Source organism: Strongylocentrotus purpuratus, unplaced genomic scaffold (assembly GCF_000002235.5).
Source record: "Strongylocentrotus purpuratus isolate Spur 01 unplaced genomic scaffold, Spur_5.0 spur5_scaffold_17, whole genome shotgun sequence".
Classification (NCBI taxonomy): domain Eukaryota; kingdom Metazoa; phylum Echinodermata; class Echinoidea; order Camarodonta; family Strongylocentrotidae; genus Strongylocentrotus; species Strongylocentrotus purpuratus.
The window spans coordinates 23,496,299-23,519,066 of NW_022145602.1; the positions used below are offsets into that span (position 1 = coordinate 23,496,299).

The following is a 22,768-nucleotide window of genomic DNA, read 5'->3' on the forward strand; positions in this document are numbered from 1 at the left end:
TCATTCAATATTAGGTGAAGGAGGGTTGTAGTGCAAATACATGTATCTAGCTAAATTACATGCCTGCAGCCCATCACCTCTCCCTCCCCCATCCCCTGCATTACCTCCTCAACTGCCTCTTAGGTTAACGAAGAAGGTAGAGGTCTGAGTTAAGGTGAACGATAATTTTTGAGCTTTTTTCATTCTTTCTATATCAGTGTGGAAGAGTTTCCTAGAAAAAAAAATGTCCCCTGGAAAGGATGGCTCTTATCTCAATTAGATATGAAGCAGTTTAATTCCTAACATGCTTTAGGGACAGGCTACTGCACACAGCAAACTATACACTAACATAGCTCTGTGTTATGAGATATACAGTTGTAGAAATAAAGTGTATTATACACTTTACTTCATCACAAACAAATGGTGAGATTTACATCTTTGAATCTCTGCAAAGCTTTAGAAATGTACATGTACAAAATAAAAGAATCATACCCTATCCCCAATCTTTCTCTCCCTCTCCCTTTCTCGCCCCCCCCCCCCCCCCCCCCCTCCTCCTCTCTCTCTCTCTCTCTCTCTCTCTTTCTCTCTTTCTCTCTCTCTTTCTCTCTTTCTCTCTTTCTCTCTTTCTCTCTTTCTCTTTCACTCCCTCTCTCTTTCTCTTTCTCTTTTTCTGTCTCTCTCTCTATCCCTCCCTCCCTTCCTCTCTCTCTCTGCGTTTGCAATCGCTCAAATATCCACTGTGGTTCTAATGTGTGGTGGAATACAAACCAACCACCTGGCCAAACTGTGAGCCACATCCCCCACCTTCCCACCTTGCCATCCCCCTACCGTCCCCTATATCCCCCTCTCTCTCTCTCCCCCCCCCCCTTCTCTCTCCCTCTCTCTCTCTCTCTACCTCTTTTTTTCTCCCTCTCTTTCTCTCCCTTCCTCTCCCTCTCATCTCTCACTCACTCACTCTCTCTCTCTCTCCTTTTCTCTCTCACTCTCTCTCTCTCTCCTTTTCTCGCTCTCTCTCTCTCTCTCTCTCTCTCTCTCTCAAATCCACTGTGGTTCTAATGTGTGGTGGAATATAAGCCAAGCACCTGGCCAAACTGTGAGCCACATCCCACCACCTTCCCACCTTGCCATCCCCCGATCGTCCCCGCCCACCTGCCCCGGGGCTTAGTGATAGATTGCCTTGCTTCATCCAGTATGGAGGGATGCTAGACAAATACCACGCTAATAATCTAACCCTCATACCTTCACACGAAGCAACCTTAAAGGGCTAATCTATTCTTCCATGATTAAATGAAATTGGCTGATGCAAGCTGGCTATTGGAAATTTATACCACACTCTTACATAAAGAAATCGTAGTGTAGCAGAAGGAGAGTACAGACTACATAACTACATAATATTAGGAAACAATATAATTTAAAAAATGACATGACAGGCAACTAATCAGAATTGCACACTCACGATAAGCCAACCCCAGTCACAGAATTTTAATACGATACAACATTCCGATTAGAAAAGGACCGTGATTCTTGATCACGTTTTCCATCGAAACAATACTTAAGCATGTGTTTCGCTATATACAACGTTCGGCTTAGGAAAACGTAAGTACTTTTAAGCGTATAGCTTTACGTTTCTCATACGGCTATACGATGACTTCTTGTACTCTCAACCCAGGTCAAAACATATTCTTTTTAAAGAGATCAACTAACCAATCATGGGTGCACCCTCATGATAAGCAGAGCTGCCAACCTTGTGCGACCAAAAAAAAAAGGAACCATGATGGCAAAAATAAGGAAGTCATTCAAACGAAACTTACAACCACAAGCGACACACTTCCAATGCAGAAATGTCCATTCCTCATGCTGTTATTTCCATATTAGGACCGACCTATATATTTAAAAGTAAAAGTAGGTGGTTTTTTTTTGGAGGGGGGGGGGGTATTTTGGTATTATCAGCATTTCAATCTTTTTTGAGAATATTTTCTCTTCAAGTATGTTTGAACCTCAGTTTTCTATTGAATTAGTGATCAGAATCAAATAAACATTTTAGGGCATTTTTTTGAAATGCTGTATGTAAAGAAAAAAAACGTACTACCGTAATTTGGAGAAAAAAACAGAATAATTCCGGGAAAAATGTTATGGTTGGCAGCTCTGGATAAGCCACGCCCAGTGGTAGGATTTTTATGCGATACAACATCCAGATTATAATAGAGAAAGTAAATACCAAATAGCTGTACGATTCTCATATGGCTGCGATAAATTCTGGTACATGGAGACGGAACACAGGGTCAGACAAATACCACGCTAATAATGTAGCCCTTATCCCATCACACGCAGCAAGGTTAAAGGGTGATTTATTCTTATATGATTAAATGAAATTGGATGATGCCAGGCAGTGCTATGAGAGTACAGTGGCACGATCTATTTCATGTTGTCCTACATATCTTTGCAACATTGAGTTGAAGGTCCTAACATTTCTTAAAAGAGACTTTTGGTGACACAAAGATGAAAGTTGTAAATGTACATGTTTACAGGTTGTTTAAATACAATTACAGGATTAAATTGCATTTACATGTACATGTCTGATTCATTTTTAATGCAAATCTTCATACGAACAGTCTAAGGTATCTTATACTTAAGATGCAATCAACTCAAAATGACTTTCAGAAACAGAAAATTCCTTTAGTCCCAGTTATTCCATTTTAACTAGATGGAACTTAGGAAGTATTTTTAATGATTTGATTAATCATTAATCATTAATCAGCCTCACTGCACTACGTATAGCTACTTGCGCCCTCTATATAGCAAAAAATGCCTAATCGGTGACCATTGGTCCCCCATGTTCCCTTTTTCTTAAGTTAATTGAGAGCTGATTTGATGATATAACCACCTGGCAGTGACCACGCTGGGTGGACTAATCCCTCCTGGCCAAACTAGTGCAGAGGGGCTTGAACTGTGCTTGAAGAATGATGCTACATGGATGTAAATAATTGAATCCTAAATCAATCATATCTTAAAAGTACTACTAATACTACTAATAATAATATCTTTCTATACCTCAAATTGCATAATGCCTCTAAGCAGTTTCGGAGGAAAGTATTTGACAAGTAAAGGAAACAGAATTTGCATTACAAATTACATGAAATCAATTAACTTTGCAAACGAAAATAATACATGTACATGTACATGTACATAATTACAAATCGCTTTCAACCAAAATACAAATATACATATATTTCAGGACTCCTCAATCCTCTCTCTCTCTCTCTGACATGGTGCACCCGCAAGCCTACTGTATATCTACATCACCATGCAAGCCGACACTTACAAGCAGCATCTAAAATACAAATAGTTCATATCTTTAAAGACTTACTCACCTTTTGCCAGGCAAAGAAGCGACGACTTGTATATCGCCCCATTCTATCTCTTTATCTCCTTCCTTGATGTCACATAGTCTACCTCTGCGTAGGACCAGGTCCATGCTAGCTCCCCAGTCCCTGAAGGATGTCCTCCGAGCCTCACAGAAGGCAAGGAACACCCCGCGATGATGGACCAGGGCTGGGATCCGGAATGTGTTGTAACCATTGTCTCCCTGCCCAAAAACCTCTGTAACAAAATGAGAACAAAAGTATCGGGATATTAATATTGAAGAACTAGGAACAAAGTCTATAGTTGTAATTAGGTACATGTACTTGTAAAGAGAAGGTTGAGTTCTAGGAAGAGGTGAAAAATAATTTGTGAGCATTATCATTGTTATTATGCAAGTATGTGGTAGAACATCAGATAAAAAAATCAGATAAAAAAAACCCACTTACAAGAGCCCTTAGGATTATATTAGACAGGCTGCATATATATCTCATACCTGCCAACATTTGAAAAAAAAGAATTAGGAATCTCTAGCACGGTATGCCTGCAAAAATAAAAAATCTGTACCATTAAGAGGCGTCCGCGCATGCAGCGGCAGTATAACTGGCACTACGCGGTAAATCTGAACCCAAAAAGCCAATACAAATTCACTGCTTGATCATGCAGCCATTCAACGCACGCAAAACGTGAACTCTCAAATCATGGCACATGATGAAGCAAGCTTAAATTTAAAAATTTTGAAAAATCTGAATATTCTGAATTTTTCGGTCCTAAAAATCCAGAAAATCAGAATATTCTGATTATTTGAAAGGGTTGGCAGGTACATGTATGATATCTCCATGCCCCATGCCCACCCCCCCCCCCCTCCCCCACCCCACACCCAGTGTGAAATGAAGACCAAGGAAATCTAATCAACTTGGAAAGGGTAAACAGTGTATGTGCCATAATGTGAATGCCAAGATAACCCCCCCCCCCCTCTCAATACCCACACACACCCACACACTCACACCTCATGCAAAATGAGGGTTTCATTAGACAGACAGCAAATATTTGTGATTTATTTTTCATAAGACAGGATGATTGGATGTCGACCTTGGATCTGAGAGATTTCATCTAGCTTTATTAGAGGAATCATGTGAGTGTGAAATAGATGTGTATGTTCGACCGATCAAGCACAACTCAGATCAGGAAAAAGCACCGCTTTATCTGGCCTATTCAGTGGCTTCAGTGCAATTTGATTTTGGTAAAATACTGTACAATTTCAATAGGAACTGTACGTCATTATTTCTGTTGAACACTGGACAATCTCAATAGATTCCAGCCTCAGAGCATACATGTAGATTTGATAATTAAATTATTCATACCCTTACCAAGTTTGCAATTAATCAAGTTATATGTGAAATTTGATTTGCCCCAGTTAGCATTTCTTGAGAATGTGACATATCAAAGCTTACATCTAAAAGTATTCAACAAAGGCCCTAATTCGACGAGTCCACCTCTCGTTCTTGAGTTACAAAACACACAAATGCGCCTAATTTGCAAAAGGAATGTATAATTTAGTTGTGAACTGTATGTAGTATTCAGCAGGTTAACCCATAGCAGTACATACAGTACAGTGTCTCCTTTTAGTAAAGTTTTTGCATCAGCTTTAAAGCCTGTCTGTACTCGTTTGGCCAGGGGGGATTAGACCTCCCTGCAAGGTCACTGACAGGTGGTTATCTTATCAAATCAGCTCTCAGTTATCATAAGAAAAAGGGGATCATGGGGGATCAACAGGCACCAATTGGGCATTGTTTGCTATATAGAAGGCGTAAGTAGCTCTAAGTAATGCAGTGGGGCTTTAAATTGACAAACATTAAAATTTCAAAAATGTTATTCTCCTTCCCAACTGGCGCCAATGCAGGAGGCTGGTTTCATGTGCTACAGAGCGATTCAGATTGGGTTCTTATCAGTTTCTTTTAAAACGTGATTCAACGTGAGTAAATTACCTATGATTAGTCTGCAGGCAATACCCCTTGTGAGTCGCTGCCCGTAACAGGGTCTGCATGATGAGACTAGGCTGACAGCATAATGCATAGGCTCTGTTATTAAGTGGCTCTGGACACAGCCAGAGACTGTCAGAGCTAGGCTCTGCTCAAGGCTTTAGGAATAGACCAGTTCACGGTTAGCACATATACTGCAATAACCCCGAATATCCACAGATCTTCAACACATGAAAAGGCCCCACTTTGAACATTCTGAAATAATCACTCCTACAGCGATGGAGGTGCTATCCTTTGTTTCCCCTTTTCAAAGAATACTTCCACCTGTGTATCATAGAGTGCACTGATGATGCACGAATTAATGATGATTACATAACTTTCATGAGCACGTTTCCAGTATTTCATCTCGGTGTATTTTACAATTTATTCTGCAATGACTTTCATCTGCTCATGCTCAGACTGCAACCGTGAACTAGCTTATACTGGTGAAGTTTCAAATTAGAGTCTGTATCTGCAGACTAACTCCCAGTTACCCTGTATCACGGTTGTATTTTATGGATGGAGAGTGTTAAGCTCACGTTCGTGTGATGGCATTTTGGGTATCATTCCTGACTAAGCTCATAGCCAGTCACAGAGTGTTGGCTCAACTCTGTTTGCTAACCCTTCAGACACAGACCTACTCACTTTAAAGGCACTCCTCGCTCGGTTCTCCTAATGAAATTGCCTCTTAAAGGTAAAGTTGAGTTCTTGTCATGCGATTGCATTGTGAAAGAAATGGTGTGCAGTCGATCAGAAAAGGTTGATCATCTAGAGTATGCGTGTGTATGGCAAGGTTCTAGAATCGTCAAAATGATAAGAAATTTGGCCAAGTCTTGGTAAAGATATAAGCACTGTACACAGAAGGACGTATAAGGGACTACACGAACATGTGGTGTAAAAATCTGTCCCGATTTTATGATGTAACATGCCATATTTAGAATATTAAGGCATTTGAAGAGCCATGCTTTTCAGGGAACATTTTTTATCTGATGTACTTCGACACTTGCATACCGTAAATCTCCGTGTATAAGGCGCACTTTTTTTTGCCGCCGAAAAAAATTGAAAGTCGGGGGTGCGCCTTATACACAGGTGCGCCTTATACACAGGTGCACCTTATACACGAGGATTTATGGTAATACAATGATAACGCTCACAAATTATTGTTCACCTCTTCCCAGAACTCAACCTTCTCAGGGAGAGGGTCACCAGTTTCAATGTGCAGAAAATCACGATTCACTGATACCAAAACTTGGTGAAAATACTATTAATGGGTGTACAAGTCTCACACAGCATACCAGTAGGCCAATCAAGAAATACCCCCTTGTCTCTCGGAGAGTCTTGGAGTGATAAGAATCTTTGTATAATGCAAATGTCAGATAATGACCTTATCACATGGGGAAAAGGCAGAGCATTGCATAAAGCCTGTATGTTCGCCATAAAACACCTGTTATTGGGTAAACACCCAAACAGTGTCAAATTCCCCATAAGAGCCCACTTCTATGTGTGTTTAAAAGCATCGTTTAACAATGTTCAATCTGAGATGCATGGCCCTACATGTTATCAGTGTCTGTGATATGGTGTAATATTGAAGTCTTAAAAAATGGCTTCAAAATTATCATGAAGTGCCTCAAAAAAGTAAAAATCTTTGACTGACCGGTTTTACCATACTCATTTTCTCCAATAGACTGGAGGGTTATAAAAAAAAATGTTAGGAAAACGATAAATGAAATTTTGATTTCCAATCATAAATATCTTGATAAAAGTCGTGGGATTCCTGACTGCCCTAAAGGTTTATAATTATGATTGCAGCATGTATTAAACTTCAAGATAACATAAAGTTTGGTAGCCACGAGTGCGGCCATACGGTCTTAAAATTAAATAACGGACTGTCGTTTAAACCTCTCCAGTGTGTCTTCACCCAAGATGCCTATCTAAGATGCATCGATCTAAATTGAGCTCCTGGTTTTAATTCTCTATGGTGTTGTGGCTGGTAAAGCTGGTCATTATTAACAGTTAATATCTAGAGGCTATTACCCGGTTCAACCACGTTAATAAATATTGAATGAGGTTCAATTGAGAGCTTTGATCATCATTCTTAAAGGAAACCACATCCCAAAGAATAGTGTAGCTATGATGAAAGATGAATTTTAATCCTGCATTTTGAACTACGATGTTCCTTACAAAAATGTACAAGATATAAATGAACTTTGAAGGGGAATCTTGTATATTAATAGGAAATAATACGACAAATCCCTAAGAATAACTAAACTTATTTCTTGGGGTTAGGTTTCTTAAAAAGAAAACAAAATTACCCTGAAATTTCACCAAATATATCTTCAATTTTTTGGGGGGTAATTCAAACTGCTGTGATTTTTTTTCTCTACTAGTAAAATATTAGCATGGGAGCCACTTTGTTCCCATATAAAGCTTATGGTACACATGTAATAAGCTAATCAAATAGTCAAGTAAAACTAAAAAACTAAAAATGATTTAAATCCCGGCATAAGTCTGATGTAAATTCTAACAAGTGACTGACATGTCTAAAAAGCTTTGAATTGTGTTTCTTTCACATAATGTGTCATAAAATAACAAGACAAATACAACAGCATCTTCTACATGCCTCCGCCCTAAATTCAGTATAGGAAATGGATGGAATTATTTGTGACATATCATGATGAAAACAAAAAGCCTATAATCAAATACCAACAGACAATTATGATCTTGACCTACTAACCCTCAAAATGTATTTGGATCATCTTCCTATATAGTAACACAGTATATTGCAACAGCAAGGCTAAAAGCCTTTAATGATTTTTAATTATCGTCACCTTAACACGCGAGTGAATGGGAGCCTGAATTCTAAAGGCGTGTGAGCCTGACGTGACTTTCCAGTTTTCACGACGTTAAATGATACATGTGGGAGGTGACATCAGCAGATTTTAGAGACTAGTAACACGATTGGGAGGGCTACGTGTGTGCAAGTGATAAAGTGCATCGAACCCCCTAACTATGATGTGATTTTAATGAAAGCTGCTCCACTCTTTTATATCTCATTATAAATGATGGTGGCTAAGATTCTTTTTTTAACTCAAAGACTCTAAACCTGCAATGAGCTGCAGGACACAAACGTGTAAGGCTTGAAAAATACAGTATTTTTGACAAGATGATGACCATTTGCTGAAAATGCTGCCTGAATTGTAATACATGTTTTATTATACATATATATTATTCCTAATATGTAAATGGCATCTCAGCTTTCACTGTTTATAAACCACCTAGATACCTTAAAGGTAAAGACCAGTTTTGGAAACGCCCCCCCCCCCCTTTCAAAAAATGAAATGGAAGCTCTTATTACCAATCATGTAAAAGAATATGTTTTGACTAATACGTAATGATACAAATTTTGCCGAAAAACAGCCTAATAATATATATATTTGGTAAAATATTATATTTTTGGGGGCCTGATAGATTTAATTTTATTTCTTCATGTTCACTTTTTGCTCACTAAATGTTATCATTGGATGGCCTTTATAGACAGGTGTGACTGTAAAATTAACATGACTGCAAAAAAAAATTCACAACACACACGCCTTTCAAACGAGACAGAAATCTATCTCTTTGTGTGCACTGTCAACAAAGGGGATATCAGTCAATTTGCATTTAAGACATTACACAAGCAGTTAATGAGTTTATTTTCTCAAAGCTTTGCAGTATTATATCAGAAATTAAAACATTTAAAGTATACTTAACTGTTTCTAAGCATGTAATGACATACAGCTGTACATACATGTGCAGTAATGAGTATGGATGTAGATGTATTATGTTTCGATTTACTCAATATACATGTTTTGGCTCAAAATGTGAATTAAATTTCTCAGTAGCAACATGGAGACAAATGAAATTGACAGAAATCACAGCAGAGAAAATTTTAAATGCAATTTACGGGAGCAGGGATGTTATTTTTGGTTGATGATCAAACTGCAAGTGATCGAACTGGTGGTGTAAATGTACTCATATCTAACTAAGATAGTAACACACTCTCATGCAAAACTTATACACAATCAATGTGATTTAGTGTCAGAATCAGTAACAAAATCAACTTATGGACAGAAGAATATAATTATCAACACTTCAAAAGTTGTGTACATGTAGGTAGGAAGAAGAAAAAAAATGCAACCAACAATTAATAAAACCGATGGTGCAAGATCTAAATTAGATGGACATATACACTGTAACTACAATGCAATGTGCATGTACAGTCAAACCTATCTATTTTAGAGGCCACCTCCCTTTAAAGACCACCAGCCTAACGTAACCACCCATATTGCCTTCACCTTAGGGTCAGTATATGTGTGTGTTGAGAAAAACTGTCTATAAAGGCCACCTGTCTACATTGGCCACTGTTTATGTTACCCTTGTGTGGCCTAATAGACAGGTCTGACTGTAGTGTCAGAATCTGTATCAAAAGCACCATTAGAAATAAATCAATTCAACACACCTAAAATGTGCAGAAACGAAAATGCACTTAATTTTGATTGATATGATAAAACTGTAAGTACGATCTAAGGTAGATAGCAACATAGTACCATGCACAATGCAATGTGCATGAAAAGTAGTCTTGAAAGGTATGCAAAAAGACAGAAATAAGGAACCCAAAACATTATCCAAGGCTCCAACATAACTGTGTGGGAGAAAACGCTTTTTTCCCCTTCAATAGTTCAATGATAAAACAGGTGATGTACGATCTAGATTAGATAGTAACACATTATCATGAAAACCTGTCTCAGTATGTTGTAAACTATTATCATCTGTATTGTTTAATGCTAATGTGTTAAACTGTTGTATATTTAACTTGCTTTCTATTTATGTGCAATGGACCTTGTGGCAGATTAGCCCTGTGCTAAAGAAGTTATCCAATAAAGTCTACTACTACTATACTAATACTACTTAGTGGCCACCTCTCTATGAAGGCAACCTGTGTGTGATGGTTCAAGACTGTGACAATTCTTATATCCAGAAAGTGTGAGAATCAATAAAGTAAAAAAAAATAATAATAACAAATAACAAATACATGTACCTGTATATACTTCCCCTCTACTACACGGATATATCTAAGGAGACTTTGCCACAGGTTTATCTTAAAACAACTTTTGAAAAACCATTATACTGAATATTTATGTACATGTATACTTTCTATTTCGTAACTTCAAAACAAGTAAAATTTATTACATTTTGAGTAATGAATTGTATCTGATTTCATGTCAAAATTACTGTTCTGTTTGAAATGAAAAATAAAACTGAAACTGGATGAACATGTACAATTAAGTATATGTTTGTATACATGTACAATGATACAATTTCCACACAACTGCGCCAGGAGTGTCATTTTTGACAGCCCTGGCGCATTACAAATGTTCATTATTATTATTATTATTATTATTATTATTATTATAAAGCTTATTTCCACTTTGCCGAGATATATATTGATGCCTTGTGAATGGATTAAAAAATAATTAGTTTCCTTCACTAATTCCATTTTAAGTCGGTTAAGTGGTCATAAATGTAATAGGACTCTAATCAACTAGACAAATAATCAGATGTAGCCTATTAAACCAAGACAAAGCAATGCCTGGATGACAAAGGTAATGTCTTCCTGATTTCAAATGACATCTATCTCAGTTTATAGATGTTAACCCACTTCCCACCCACCAAAACAAGATAAAGTCATAAATGTAATAGGACTCTAATCAACTAGACAAATAATCTGACATAGCCTATTAAAATAACAAGTCAAAAACAAAGCCTGGATGACAAAGGTAATGTCTTCCTGATTTCAAATGACATCTATCTAAGTTTATAGATATAACCCACTTCCCACCAAAACAAGATAAAGTCATAAATGTAATACTAATAGGACTCTAATCAACTAGACAAATAATCTGACATAGCCTATTAAAATAACAAGTTAAAAGCAAAGCCTGGACGACAAAGGTAATGTCTTCCTGATTTCAAATGACATCTATCTAAGTTTATAGATGTACTTAACCCACTTCACATTGAAATAAGATAAATAGTCTGTTGAGAGCCATAAAGCAATCGGTCAACAGACTATCCCTTAAAGATAAACTCCAGTTCTGGTAAATAAAAGAAAAATTAATTCTCACAGAATCAAACGAAACTTACACAGAATGTTCAAGATTACAAATAAATGACATGTGCCAAACAATTTTGGAAGAAAATATATACTGGCTGAGTAATGAGCATAGAAAGACAAGGAAATCAAGTAGTACTAGCCCCGACACCATGTGAGTTGTCCCATATATAGCTTTCTGTGTAAAGTGTTTGTTACTTTACCAAGACTCGGCCAAATTTATTATGATTTTGACGACTCCAGAACCTTGCAGTGCACACCAATACTTACATGCTACATGATCAACTGTTTCTGATCCATTCCACACCTTTTCTTTCACAATGCAATCGCATTACCAGAACTCACCTTTATCTTTAACAGATTTGTCTTGCCCAGTACTAAGATCATTTGGTAAGGCATAAGTCCACATTTGCCACTTACTGGTGATCACTGGGGTAATAATAATTCAGGGTCCTCAGTAAGAACAGCATTGATGGCAATAGAGTACCGAAGCTGTGACGTCATAAATAACTATTTTTTAGAATTTCTCAATTTTTTCTTCATTTTCGGAGAGAGCATCAAAAATAATGTCCTATGGGAACTCATACTAAACCATAATAGGAATAACACTTAGTTCCCATAGGACATATATTTATTCAGATGGTCATATCTCAGCCAATAATTAACATATTCAATTGGTTCTCCACATTTGGACATTATTTTTGATGGTTTTTCGGAAAAATGAAGAAAAAAATTGAGAAACTCTAAAAATAGATTTTTGATGACGTCACACTTCACCACTCTATGAGGCTTCCATGGGTAAACAAAATCATTATTATCGTCATTATTGTTATCATTATCAATATTGTAATTGTTATAATTATTGTTATCATTATAATTAATGCCTTTCTTGTATACAAAGCAAGAAATAGCTCAGAGTGGCATCAAAACTATTTAGATAAATAAATGAATAAATTCCATATTTTAACCAATGAACTGTATGAATAAGCAATCTGAATAAAAATGTCCTATCTACCTGTCTGAGTAGAGGTGTAGATCTGCACCCCCCCCCCCCCCAAATCTCTGTCTTTTCACCTCTCTCACACACTCTCTCTCTCTCTCTCTCTCTCTCTCTCTCTTTCTCCATATCTCTCTCTCTCTCTCTCTTACTTTCTCTCTCTCTCTTACATCTAAACCAATGCACTTGGGTGTGACCAAACACTTAGAGTTGATTACCAAATCTGAGAGGCAATTGATCAACTCAAATTGCTCGGTTCAATCAGCTAGCCCTTCAACGGATCTCAGTGTCATTACCATATAGGGTGTTCTCACTGCTTTTTCATATATATATATATATATATATATATATATATATATATATACATTCATATACATATATATCTGTCATTATCATATAAACAGTCCCATGAGTGTCTAATCATTGAGGATACGAATGTACCATTTGGAAATGTGTTCCCATTGCTTAAAGGCATCGTTTAACAATATTAAATCTGAGATAAAAGGCCCTACGTGTTGTCAGTGTCTGTGATATGGTGTAATATTGAACCCTAAAAAAATTGCGCTTCAAAATGATCATTATGTGCCTCAAAAAAGCAAAAATCTTTGAGTGACCGGTTTTATCATACTTGTTTTCCCCGATAGACTGTAGTGTTATGAAAACCATTAGGCAAACGCAAAATTTGGTTTTATTTTCAATCATAAATATCTTGATAATCAGACAGGCGATCGGCTTGTAAAAGTCATGGAGTTCCTGACTGACCTAAAGGTTTATAATTATGATTGCAGCATGAGCTTAATCCAGGATTTTGTTTCAGAATCTGAGACAAAGACCGGATCCCTTTAAAGTAGGCATACCATTGCATGATTTAAAGATCCAAGCACGCTTTGTCCTTACCATTGGTGTTCACACTGTTCATCTGCAAGAAGTAATAACCTATAAGATTTACATGTACAGTACATGTAATACTCTTATCAAATAAAGAGAAGGTTGAGTTCTCGTGAGGGTGGAAAATAAGTTGTGAGCTTTTTCATTCTTTTTATGTTAGTGTGGAAGAGGAGCATAGGGGGGAAAATGTCCCCTGGAAAGGTTGGCTCTTCATATTCCCTCATAATTAAAATGTGACAAGTAACAGCTATCAAAAAGGTAGTGGAATACAGTCTCATACCAGAGGCTTGTGCTGCCCCATAGACACATTTCTGTGTAAAGTTCATGTGACTTAATGTATTGCAAGCCTGTGCCACTTTCTTATCATTTTGATAATTCCACAAACCTCAACGTACATGTATACGTATACTTGGGATTGTTTACCTGATAAAAACAGGTGCATGTCCATGTATAATGCATGCGATTGCATGACAAGAACTACGCTTCAATCTTTAATATTGACCAATATGCATGAATTCCTGTTGTTCGCATCATGCATACATGATACATCGATAAGATCCTTCCTTTTTTCCTTCTTTTGGTGTTGTTGATTTCTATTTGGAACTTCAAGGCATTACCAAATAAAACCATACAACTGTCTATTCTTATCATGGTATTGGTCATGTTTCTAGTTTCCCAAAAGAGCACATTAAAGTCTGCACTTCCTTTCAATTATTGTGTTTGTACAACTACTGTTCCTATCACCTGGAGGTGACATAGTCCAGTGGTTTGAGCATTTGAATGGAATTGCAAAGGTTGTGGTGGGTTCGATCCCCGACAGGAAACTCAATGTCCTTTGGCAAGACATTAATCTATATTTGACGCTCCATACCCAGGAGAGAAATAGGGACCTGGTAGGATGACAAAAGCCTTTGTGATATAGACATTGCCATTTGCCGTCATGGTGACCATATGATAGGAATACTCCCCAGGGAGTGGAAATGGTGCACACTGCTTGCATGAATGAATCCAATGGTGATAATAGTATCTGTAAAGCACTTAGAGATGACATTCTGCACTAAGCTCTAGATATAAATCCAGACTTATTATCACAGAAAAGGAACTTCGCTGTACAAACTAATTCCATGTACATTTATCAATTAGTAGGAAGCAGGGTAATTGCCTGGACGATTGCACTGCATCAATATTAGCAAGGCAAAATTGATATAGATATATCCTGTATAAGGATAAACTATTTACAGAATAAATCCAACTGATCATACATGAACAATTTTTTTTTTTTGGTGAGTGTGCAAAATGGGCAAGTTGTGTATATCAAGGATTTAAACTAAAGAGCATACTGTACATGTAGGTTCCCATGTACTGCAACATGGTACATCCTTATCTTGTTTAAGTTAACTTTTTTGCATGAATGTACTAGTTTTGTGTTATTTTCTAAATTGTGCATTCTCTTACATTTGATGTGTTGATGTGTGCAGGGCCCTAAAAAAAATAAGTGTCTTAATCACTGATTAGGCCACCCTGGGTTTGAAAAATATGACAAATGAATAAATACAAGTAAAAAAATAATTTGCATATGCTTTTAATTCAGTGTACATTGGCAGCATTCCCATCCCATTTGTTACATGATGCAAGAACTTGCCATCTACCAAAGATAGTCAATGGATTACAATGCAGTACAGTATGTTGTATTTCAATTATCTTCTTACATTGAAAAAAAAAACATATCAAATGCTGGTCATTGAGTGAGTGTAATTCTAATGTGACTGAAATACAAAACGTGTGAAACAAAATGTCAAGGTTAGACATATAATTCTTTGCCGAGGCTGCTTGAATCCCTTTAAAGTGAAGAGTGAAGCTAGAAGCCTAATTCTTTGCTAAGGTTGGTTATACATGGATCCCTTTAAAGTAAAGTGTGAAGTTAGAAGCCTAATTCTTTGCTAAGGCTGTCAATATAATTCTAAAGTGAAGTGTGAAGGTAGAAGCCTAATTCTTTGCTATCTTTGCTAAGCCTGGTTATATCCCTTTAAAGTGAAGTGTGAATTTACCGGCCTAATTGAAGGATTCAGCTCTCTCTCTCTCTCGCTTTTGAAAAAATTCAATCCAGCTAGTTACACATAAAACCTGGACAAGTGAGACAATACAAATAGAATGGATGGGTTTGTTGGACTGCAAAAGCCTCGTTCACATATAACAAAACCATGGTAGTTTTTTTTTGTACGATGATAAAGTGATACGCTTCACACCTCTTTATCTCACACAGAGCTCACTATATAAATATAGGAACCTTTGTTGCCTGCAGTTGAATTTGAATTGAATTGAATTTACATATACAGTCAAACCAAATAGCGACCAATAGAAAGACCACATGTCTATGATGACCACATTTTTTTGTTTCCCTTAAATATGGTTTCTCATTGAAACCTCTAATACTAAAGGAACCTGTACATAAAGACCACTAGCCTATACAGACCACTTTCCATGTTTCCCTTGAGCAGTTTCACTGTAATACATTTTTCTATTAAACCCGCCGCGATTTACCACATCATATCTGACGGAGGCTTGAGATTTTAAAAATTCTGTGTCGACAGATGACGGGATGCGGTCATTGATGTTACGGCTCGTTCAGACATAAAAACTTAATCGTTTTCACTTCACTTTATGTTAGAAGATACAGAAATGTAAAGCGTCTTTAACTTTATGACATCATAAAGGAAGTGAGCATTTTACCGCTGCATATTGGAACAAGGCTTAAGAGAGTGTAGAGGATTCATGTTGGCCTCCTGAAATATCATTCTCGATATTGTACAAAGCTTTCATGAATGAATGTTGCATTATCTCAATTTACCAGTGATTCAATCATTTAGCTTTAATGTACAGAGCTATTCGCTTCATCTTTGACCTTCTAGCTGGGTTGATGCCCATACATAGAGTACTACACATGTACAGGTATCTACCATATTTTATATAATGGTGAAATGGTACTATTACATTGCTACTATTGCACTTGTACTATTGTATTAGTAGTTTTGGTACTATTGAATTGGTACTGTACTACTATTGCATTGCTACTATTGCACTGGTACTATTGCAGTTTTTAAAAAAATAGTTCCAAAAGAGTGTGTTAGGAACTAAAGAGAGGTCTATACAAAGACAAGAAGGTATTAATTCAGACATGATTTAACAGGAATAAAGCAGAACTATTCAAACATGAATAATTACAACAGAAACAAAATCAGAAAAACAAGGGTACAGTGTAGATATTTCTAGAAAGTGTGTAATATACACGTATCTTAATTCATGTATACATGAAAACTTGAAATTATTTGATTTGATTTGATTTGATTTGATTTGATTTATTTATTTCTGTTTGATTTTCTTTTTCTTTTGCATTTTCACAAATATATAACAAACAAATATTGCAAATTTACACATGACAAAAGAATATACAGGTATGTATAATAAAGTAAGGCTGGCTGTAACTAATCAAAATATTGGTAAAGGGGAAAAAGACAGAAAAAGAAGAAGAAAAAAATAAAGAGGGGATACACATCAATATTCACAGACTTATGTGGTAGTTGGATTTCAATTTGATATATCGTTCCTATTTTCACGAAGTGACGGTAGTTAGGAAAACGCAAAGTGAATGCAATTTTTTTTCACTACCGTCACTTCGTGAAAACAGCGATGATATATAAAGATTTTAAAAAAGAAAATGCAAATTTGAATATTGAGTGGCCAACTTGGGATATAATAGAATGAGAAGACTCGCGAGATTCGGACAATATGAATGTGAATGTAAGATCAGCCAGCTGGTTTCCCATTGATTACCTGACTTCAAAATATTCACAAGAAAAACAAAATTAGTGCCCCATATTAAACATGCAGCAAGAAACAGCCAGAAACTGACAGATCGAGGGTCTACTCAAGGCTTTTATAGGGATTGTGGTAAAGAGTTAAATTGGAGTACCGGTATGTACTATTAGACTACTGGCATCTCAAGTCCAAGTCTGCAACATCTCCTTACATCAATGCATTCATGTAGAATCAATATGGTTAACACATCATAATTTACTCAAGTTAGGTTGGCTTAAAGGCCGCATTGTGATAGCAAGTCTTGTTTATAATTGATCCGGTTCGCCATACAAAAAGCCAAGAGTTCTGCATTTTAAAAAGCCTATTTTTTTTCACTGAGCTCTGTATTGTATGATACATAAAAATTGAGGCATAACAGTCAATTAGAAAAGTACATCATAAGAACAACAACAATTGCTGCGGTTTTGTTGTGCAATACATGTACAGTATATATCAAACGGGCTTTAATAGCCCTTTCCCTTTATTAAAGTTAAAATAAAGCCTGACTCTTGATGAGCAAGTACATTAAGTGTCAGGCTTTATTTTAACTTAAAAGGGAAAGGGCTATTAAATCATGTTTGATATATACTGTATATACAGGTATTAAGTAAAAATTGACTGTTAATTATTAATAATAACTTCTCCTATCCTCTGCTTTTGTAACTCTCTTCAAGGAAATGTATTTTCAAATTTTTCAGATCCATGAGATTGACATGACCATACTATAGATAACCTCACCGTTTTCCCTCTCATAATGCATTTCTACGCGATGCCTTTAATAAACGTGTTCAATGAATGCACTCCAGTGCCTACATCAATTGGTCCCAATCGATCCCACAGTTGTAGCTTCCCTTATTAAATTCCACTCTTCAACAGAACAGAGCAACCTGCGCAATAGGCCTGTCTTCACTATCTCGTGATTGCCAAATATCCAGCCATTTGAACTATCTCGATCGCAAACTATCCAGCTAATTTGCATCTTCATCAGACCGAAGTAGCAATTAGAAGGATATTTGGTCAGGATTGTCATCCCAAGATATCCCACTATTTGGAAAAATATCCAGCTATTTGTCCCGTGCGTCTTCACTAGACCGAAGATTCGCAATACGCGCTAACGCTGAGCAAAAGATCTCGAGCTAATTTCTCAAGGCCGAGTTCCAAGTTTCGAGGTCGAATCTCAAGATAGTGAAGACACGATTTTTTACTTCAGGATTATTTCCCAAATCAGAAATAGCAGGCTATATGGCAATCTCGAGATGATGAAGACGCGCCTAATCTCGATCCCAGCCTGTGAGAGAAGAGACACTGTTATTTACAGTCCTGTTCAATTGGCAACCTTAGTTGCTGAAGGTATTTCCGTCACATGAATGACGTCTTGTGATGCAATGCGGGGGGTGCATGGGTTTGGGCTCTTTTTTACCATTTTACATTGTACATGTAATACTACATCTAGAAATAATAATAATAATAACATAAATGACATAATTATAATATTAACAGTATCAACAATACCGGTAATAAAACTAATAATGATAATAATATCATTAATAATACTACTAATTATTATTTTAAAAATATTGACTGGCTTAACTTTGGTGAGAAACCCCATATATTGCACTCACAAGACCCATATTGCCCTTGTCTTTGACTCAGGGCAATACGAGTCTAGTTTGTGAAATATTATGTGGTATCTCCCTCAAAGCCAGTCCATATTATATAATTATGACAATAATAATAAAACTGTTAATATTAATGACATTAATAATGATAATAATAATAATAATAACAATGATCATTATAATGATAACAATAAGAAAAATAATAATTATAACAAAAGTTAATTTTAGTGGTACTGTAACTGCTTCCAACTTTCATGCAGCTTGTTTGAGATCTATTATTTATTATGGTGATTGATTAATACTTATGTAGTGGTTTTGTAACAAAGTGCATGATGCAAAGAAGAATATTTCACCGTGATGGTGGCATCAATCAGTTAAGGGTTTAAGGTGTAAAACATTTACTTGTGTTTACCTAGTGCTTTGGATAGGACTTAAAACTGATGTGCAGTATTGGTAAGCTCTAAAAAGAATCTTCAGGTTCCTTGATTTTTGATGATAGATAGGGAGATACTAGCAATACAATATTAATAGTAATAATAACATATTTGTAAGGTGCCAAATCAACATGAAATCAAAGGTTAGATTAAAGCTAAACTTGAGTTCTGGTAAAAAAAAAGAAAATGAATTCTCACAGAATCTAACGAAACTTACACTGAATGTTCAAGATTACAAATAAATGTCATGTGCCAAACAATTTTGAAAGAAAATGTATACTGGCTGAGTAATGAGCATAGAAAGATAAGGAAATCAGGGTAGTACTAGCCCCGACACCATGTGTGTTGTCCCATACACATCTTTCTGTGTAAGTGATTGTTACTTTACCAAGACTCTGCTAAATTTGTGATGATTTTGATGACTCCAGAACCTTGCATTACACACCATTACTTACATGTACATGCTATATGATCAACTTTTCTGATCCATTCCACACCTTTTCTTTACAATGCAATCGCATTACCAGAACTCAAGTTTATCTTTAAAGTGCACTTGTGAGACAAAAACAAAGAAGAGATCGCAGTTGATTCCTTTCATGTGATTATATTTCTTGTCATTATGCTTGTACAGCGCATAGAGAAACTTATGTTTATCATTGGCTTTATAAATATTGTATTATTATTATTATTATTATCTCCATCACAACAAATTTGTTGATTTTTATCTATTACCTCCTCGAATGAAATATTAAACACATGAGAGGTAGAAAATAATTTAGATTGCATCCTGGGAAGTAAATTCTAAAAACAGCAACCTGCACTACAAATGTAAAACCTATGAGCACTGTGTGCGTACGCTACAGTCTAAACATGCCACCGTCTAAACACACTCTGTCTCCACGTGAAGCACCAAGATTGATGTGCCTGGAGCAATCTGGGTAGAAGGGTCCTAGTGTAGGTGAGTTGACTTTGTACATACACAAACTTTGCTTGTACAGGGAGGTGTTTCACAAAGACTAAGATTGACTTTAAGTTGGACTTAACTATGGCAGGCCATTCATGCCACTACTTGCTCTCACCATTATGATCTTTAATAGATAATATTTTTTCCTTCAATAATGACCTATCAAAAAATGGTAAATTCTGTAGATTTGCGACCATGATTTGTTCGTCCCTTGAGAGACCAATGCCAGTAAATGGCAAGAGTAAACAGTGGCATGAACAGCCTGCCATAGTTAAATCCAACTTAAAGTCAATCTCAGTCTTTGTGAAACACTTCCCTGGTTCGAAAGATGGCTAGAATTTCACTTCTCACACCAGGTGAAATTGCATCCTCCAATAAAAGTTTATTTATTCTTTCAATTAGGACTATTGTTGGATTCTTGTTTTTCTTTCTGAGCTGCTCATGCCGAGTATTAGGTATGAATAAATTTAATGCAAAATCTGTACAGTTCCCGCGCATGGAAAACTTTATCAGGGCATCGAGGGCCTAACGGTTTTTCAGCCACCAGACCCTCGTTTAAAGTAAAACCATGATGACTCAGGCATAAGGCAACCTCAGCCAAAAAATAAACTCTGTGTATTTTAAGTTTAATGTACACACATGTACATAATTGTTTCAAATATGCCTGTAACAATATATAGTGCTGCTTGTACAGTGGAACCTCATTATAACGAGGTCCTCAGGACTACAGAAATTTCATTGTTTTAATAGGAATCTTGTTATATGAGGGTAAAAAATAAAAGAATATAAAGAGCTGGGACCAGCAAAATCACCTTGTTATAACAGATATCTCGTTATATCGGAGCTCTTCATAATGAAGTTCCACTGTATCATAAAATGATTCCCTAGTAAAACCTCTTGATATGGCTATAGATTGGTTTCCAGCAAGGCTGTGCCAATGGAATGTACAGTTTTTCATTAGAATGACTGGACTGGTAGAAGTCCCATTGCTATGACAGATAATCAATTCAGAGGGACGCAGATTTGTCCCTCTCTAAATTAAACTCACACTGCTTGTTGATTAGCACGCTAATATCCAATAGATTAAAGTTTAATCAAATGCTGCTCTCCCTCCCTCTCTCTCTCTCTCTCTCTCTCTATCTCCACCCTCCCTCCCCCTCTCTTTCTCTCCCCTCCCTATCTCTTTTAATCTCTACCCTTCATCCCTCTTAATTATCTCACCCTATTTATCATCATCTCTATGTGTCTCTCTCCCTAGTGATACTGTAAATCTCTGTGTATAAGGCGCACCCCTATTTTGAAGAAAAAATTTTGTTGCTGAAACGACAACACACGCGGGGAAGGACTTTCAGTTAACATCGAGGTGCAGTTGAAGGCGCCAATTTGTGCTAGTGAACTTGTCACAAATAAAAGTAACAATGTTGTTTTTAGAAGAATGTGTAAGATCATTAATGTACATTAAAAACAGAGTACCTAGGATAAAACCTTGTGGTACGCCAAAGCAAAATTGGAGGAACTATTATTCTAAACTACATATTGAGATCTAATAGAAAGATTACTTTCAAACCAAGATGACAGACAAATTTCAGTGTTGTTCTAGTTTCCTAGTGGTGAGTCAACACACCGATTACTGAGCTTGGAGACATTGCCAGGCATAGCGCCATGAATCAAATCTAATTTTGTTTGTGTGTGTGTACCTGTGTATAAGACGCACCCCCGACTTTCAATGTTTTTTCGGCGGCACAAAAGTGTACCTTATACACAGAGATTTACGGTAACTGCAACTTACATGTTTAAATATGCCAGGATCAATTCTACAATTATGAACACATAGCACAGGCAAAAGAAATTGGAAATTAAATTCTTTCAAAAGCGCTAACATCTCAAGAACTTTGTTTAAATTAGATGTAACATTCGTGTAGAAACAGCGCTGTCAGTTTTGGTTTAATAAGCAACACTGTCTTTAGACTACAAGTATAGAAAGCATAAAACGCGTTTCTTGATTATGCAGCCATAAGGTACTGTACATCTATGATGGAGCATAAGGTATGATGGAGCATAATGTATAATATGTTAGGCATGAGCCAGACAGTATTAGAATTGCAGACCTACTCTCTCCAACAAAAATTAGAGTGATCACCGACATAACTCATCTGGAAAGTGAAAATGTATGAGAATTCATGTACGCTGTTAGGCTTTGGAACCACAAAAAAAAAAAAAAAAAAAAATTGGCCCGGCTCTGCTGAAAACCACATGCTCTCACAAAGAAATGTGCATATGGGACTATACACACATTCTTGCATGAAAGTTTGGACCAACAATTTTAGCTTATTTCAAGTTACATTTCAAATTATTTACAAGGGGATGTGAAGAGCAATTATTTTCAGTGGATATTTCTACAGTGATATTCTGCCAGGCTAGAACACTAGCATAAAAAAGGGAAAAAAGATCACAAGTGATTTTTCACCTTCATCAGAACTCAACCTGTCCTTTCAATAAA

At 36.4% G+C, this 22,768-nt stretch overlaps 1 protein-coding gene across 1 annotated transcript in view; it reads right to left on the reverse strand.

The window, feature by feature from the left end:
• The window catches only part of LOC755390 (sialidase-3), a 59,244-nt gene that overhangs the window by 29,505 nt on the left and 6,971 nt on the right, over positions 1-22,768 (reverse strand). Inside the window, exon 3 of the mRNA XM_030987943.1 lies at positions 3,351-3,579. Coding sequence (XP_030843803.1) covers positions 3,351-3,579 — 229 coding nt within the window. The remainder of the gene's footprint in view (positions 1-3,350; positions 3,580-22,768) is intronic.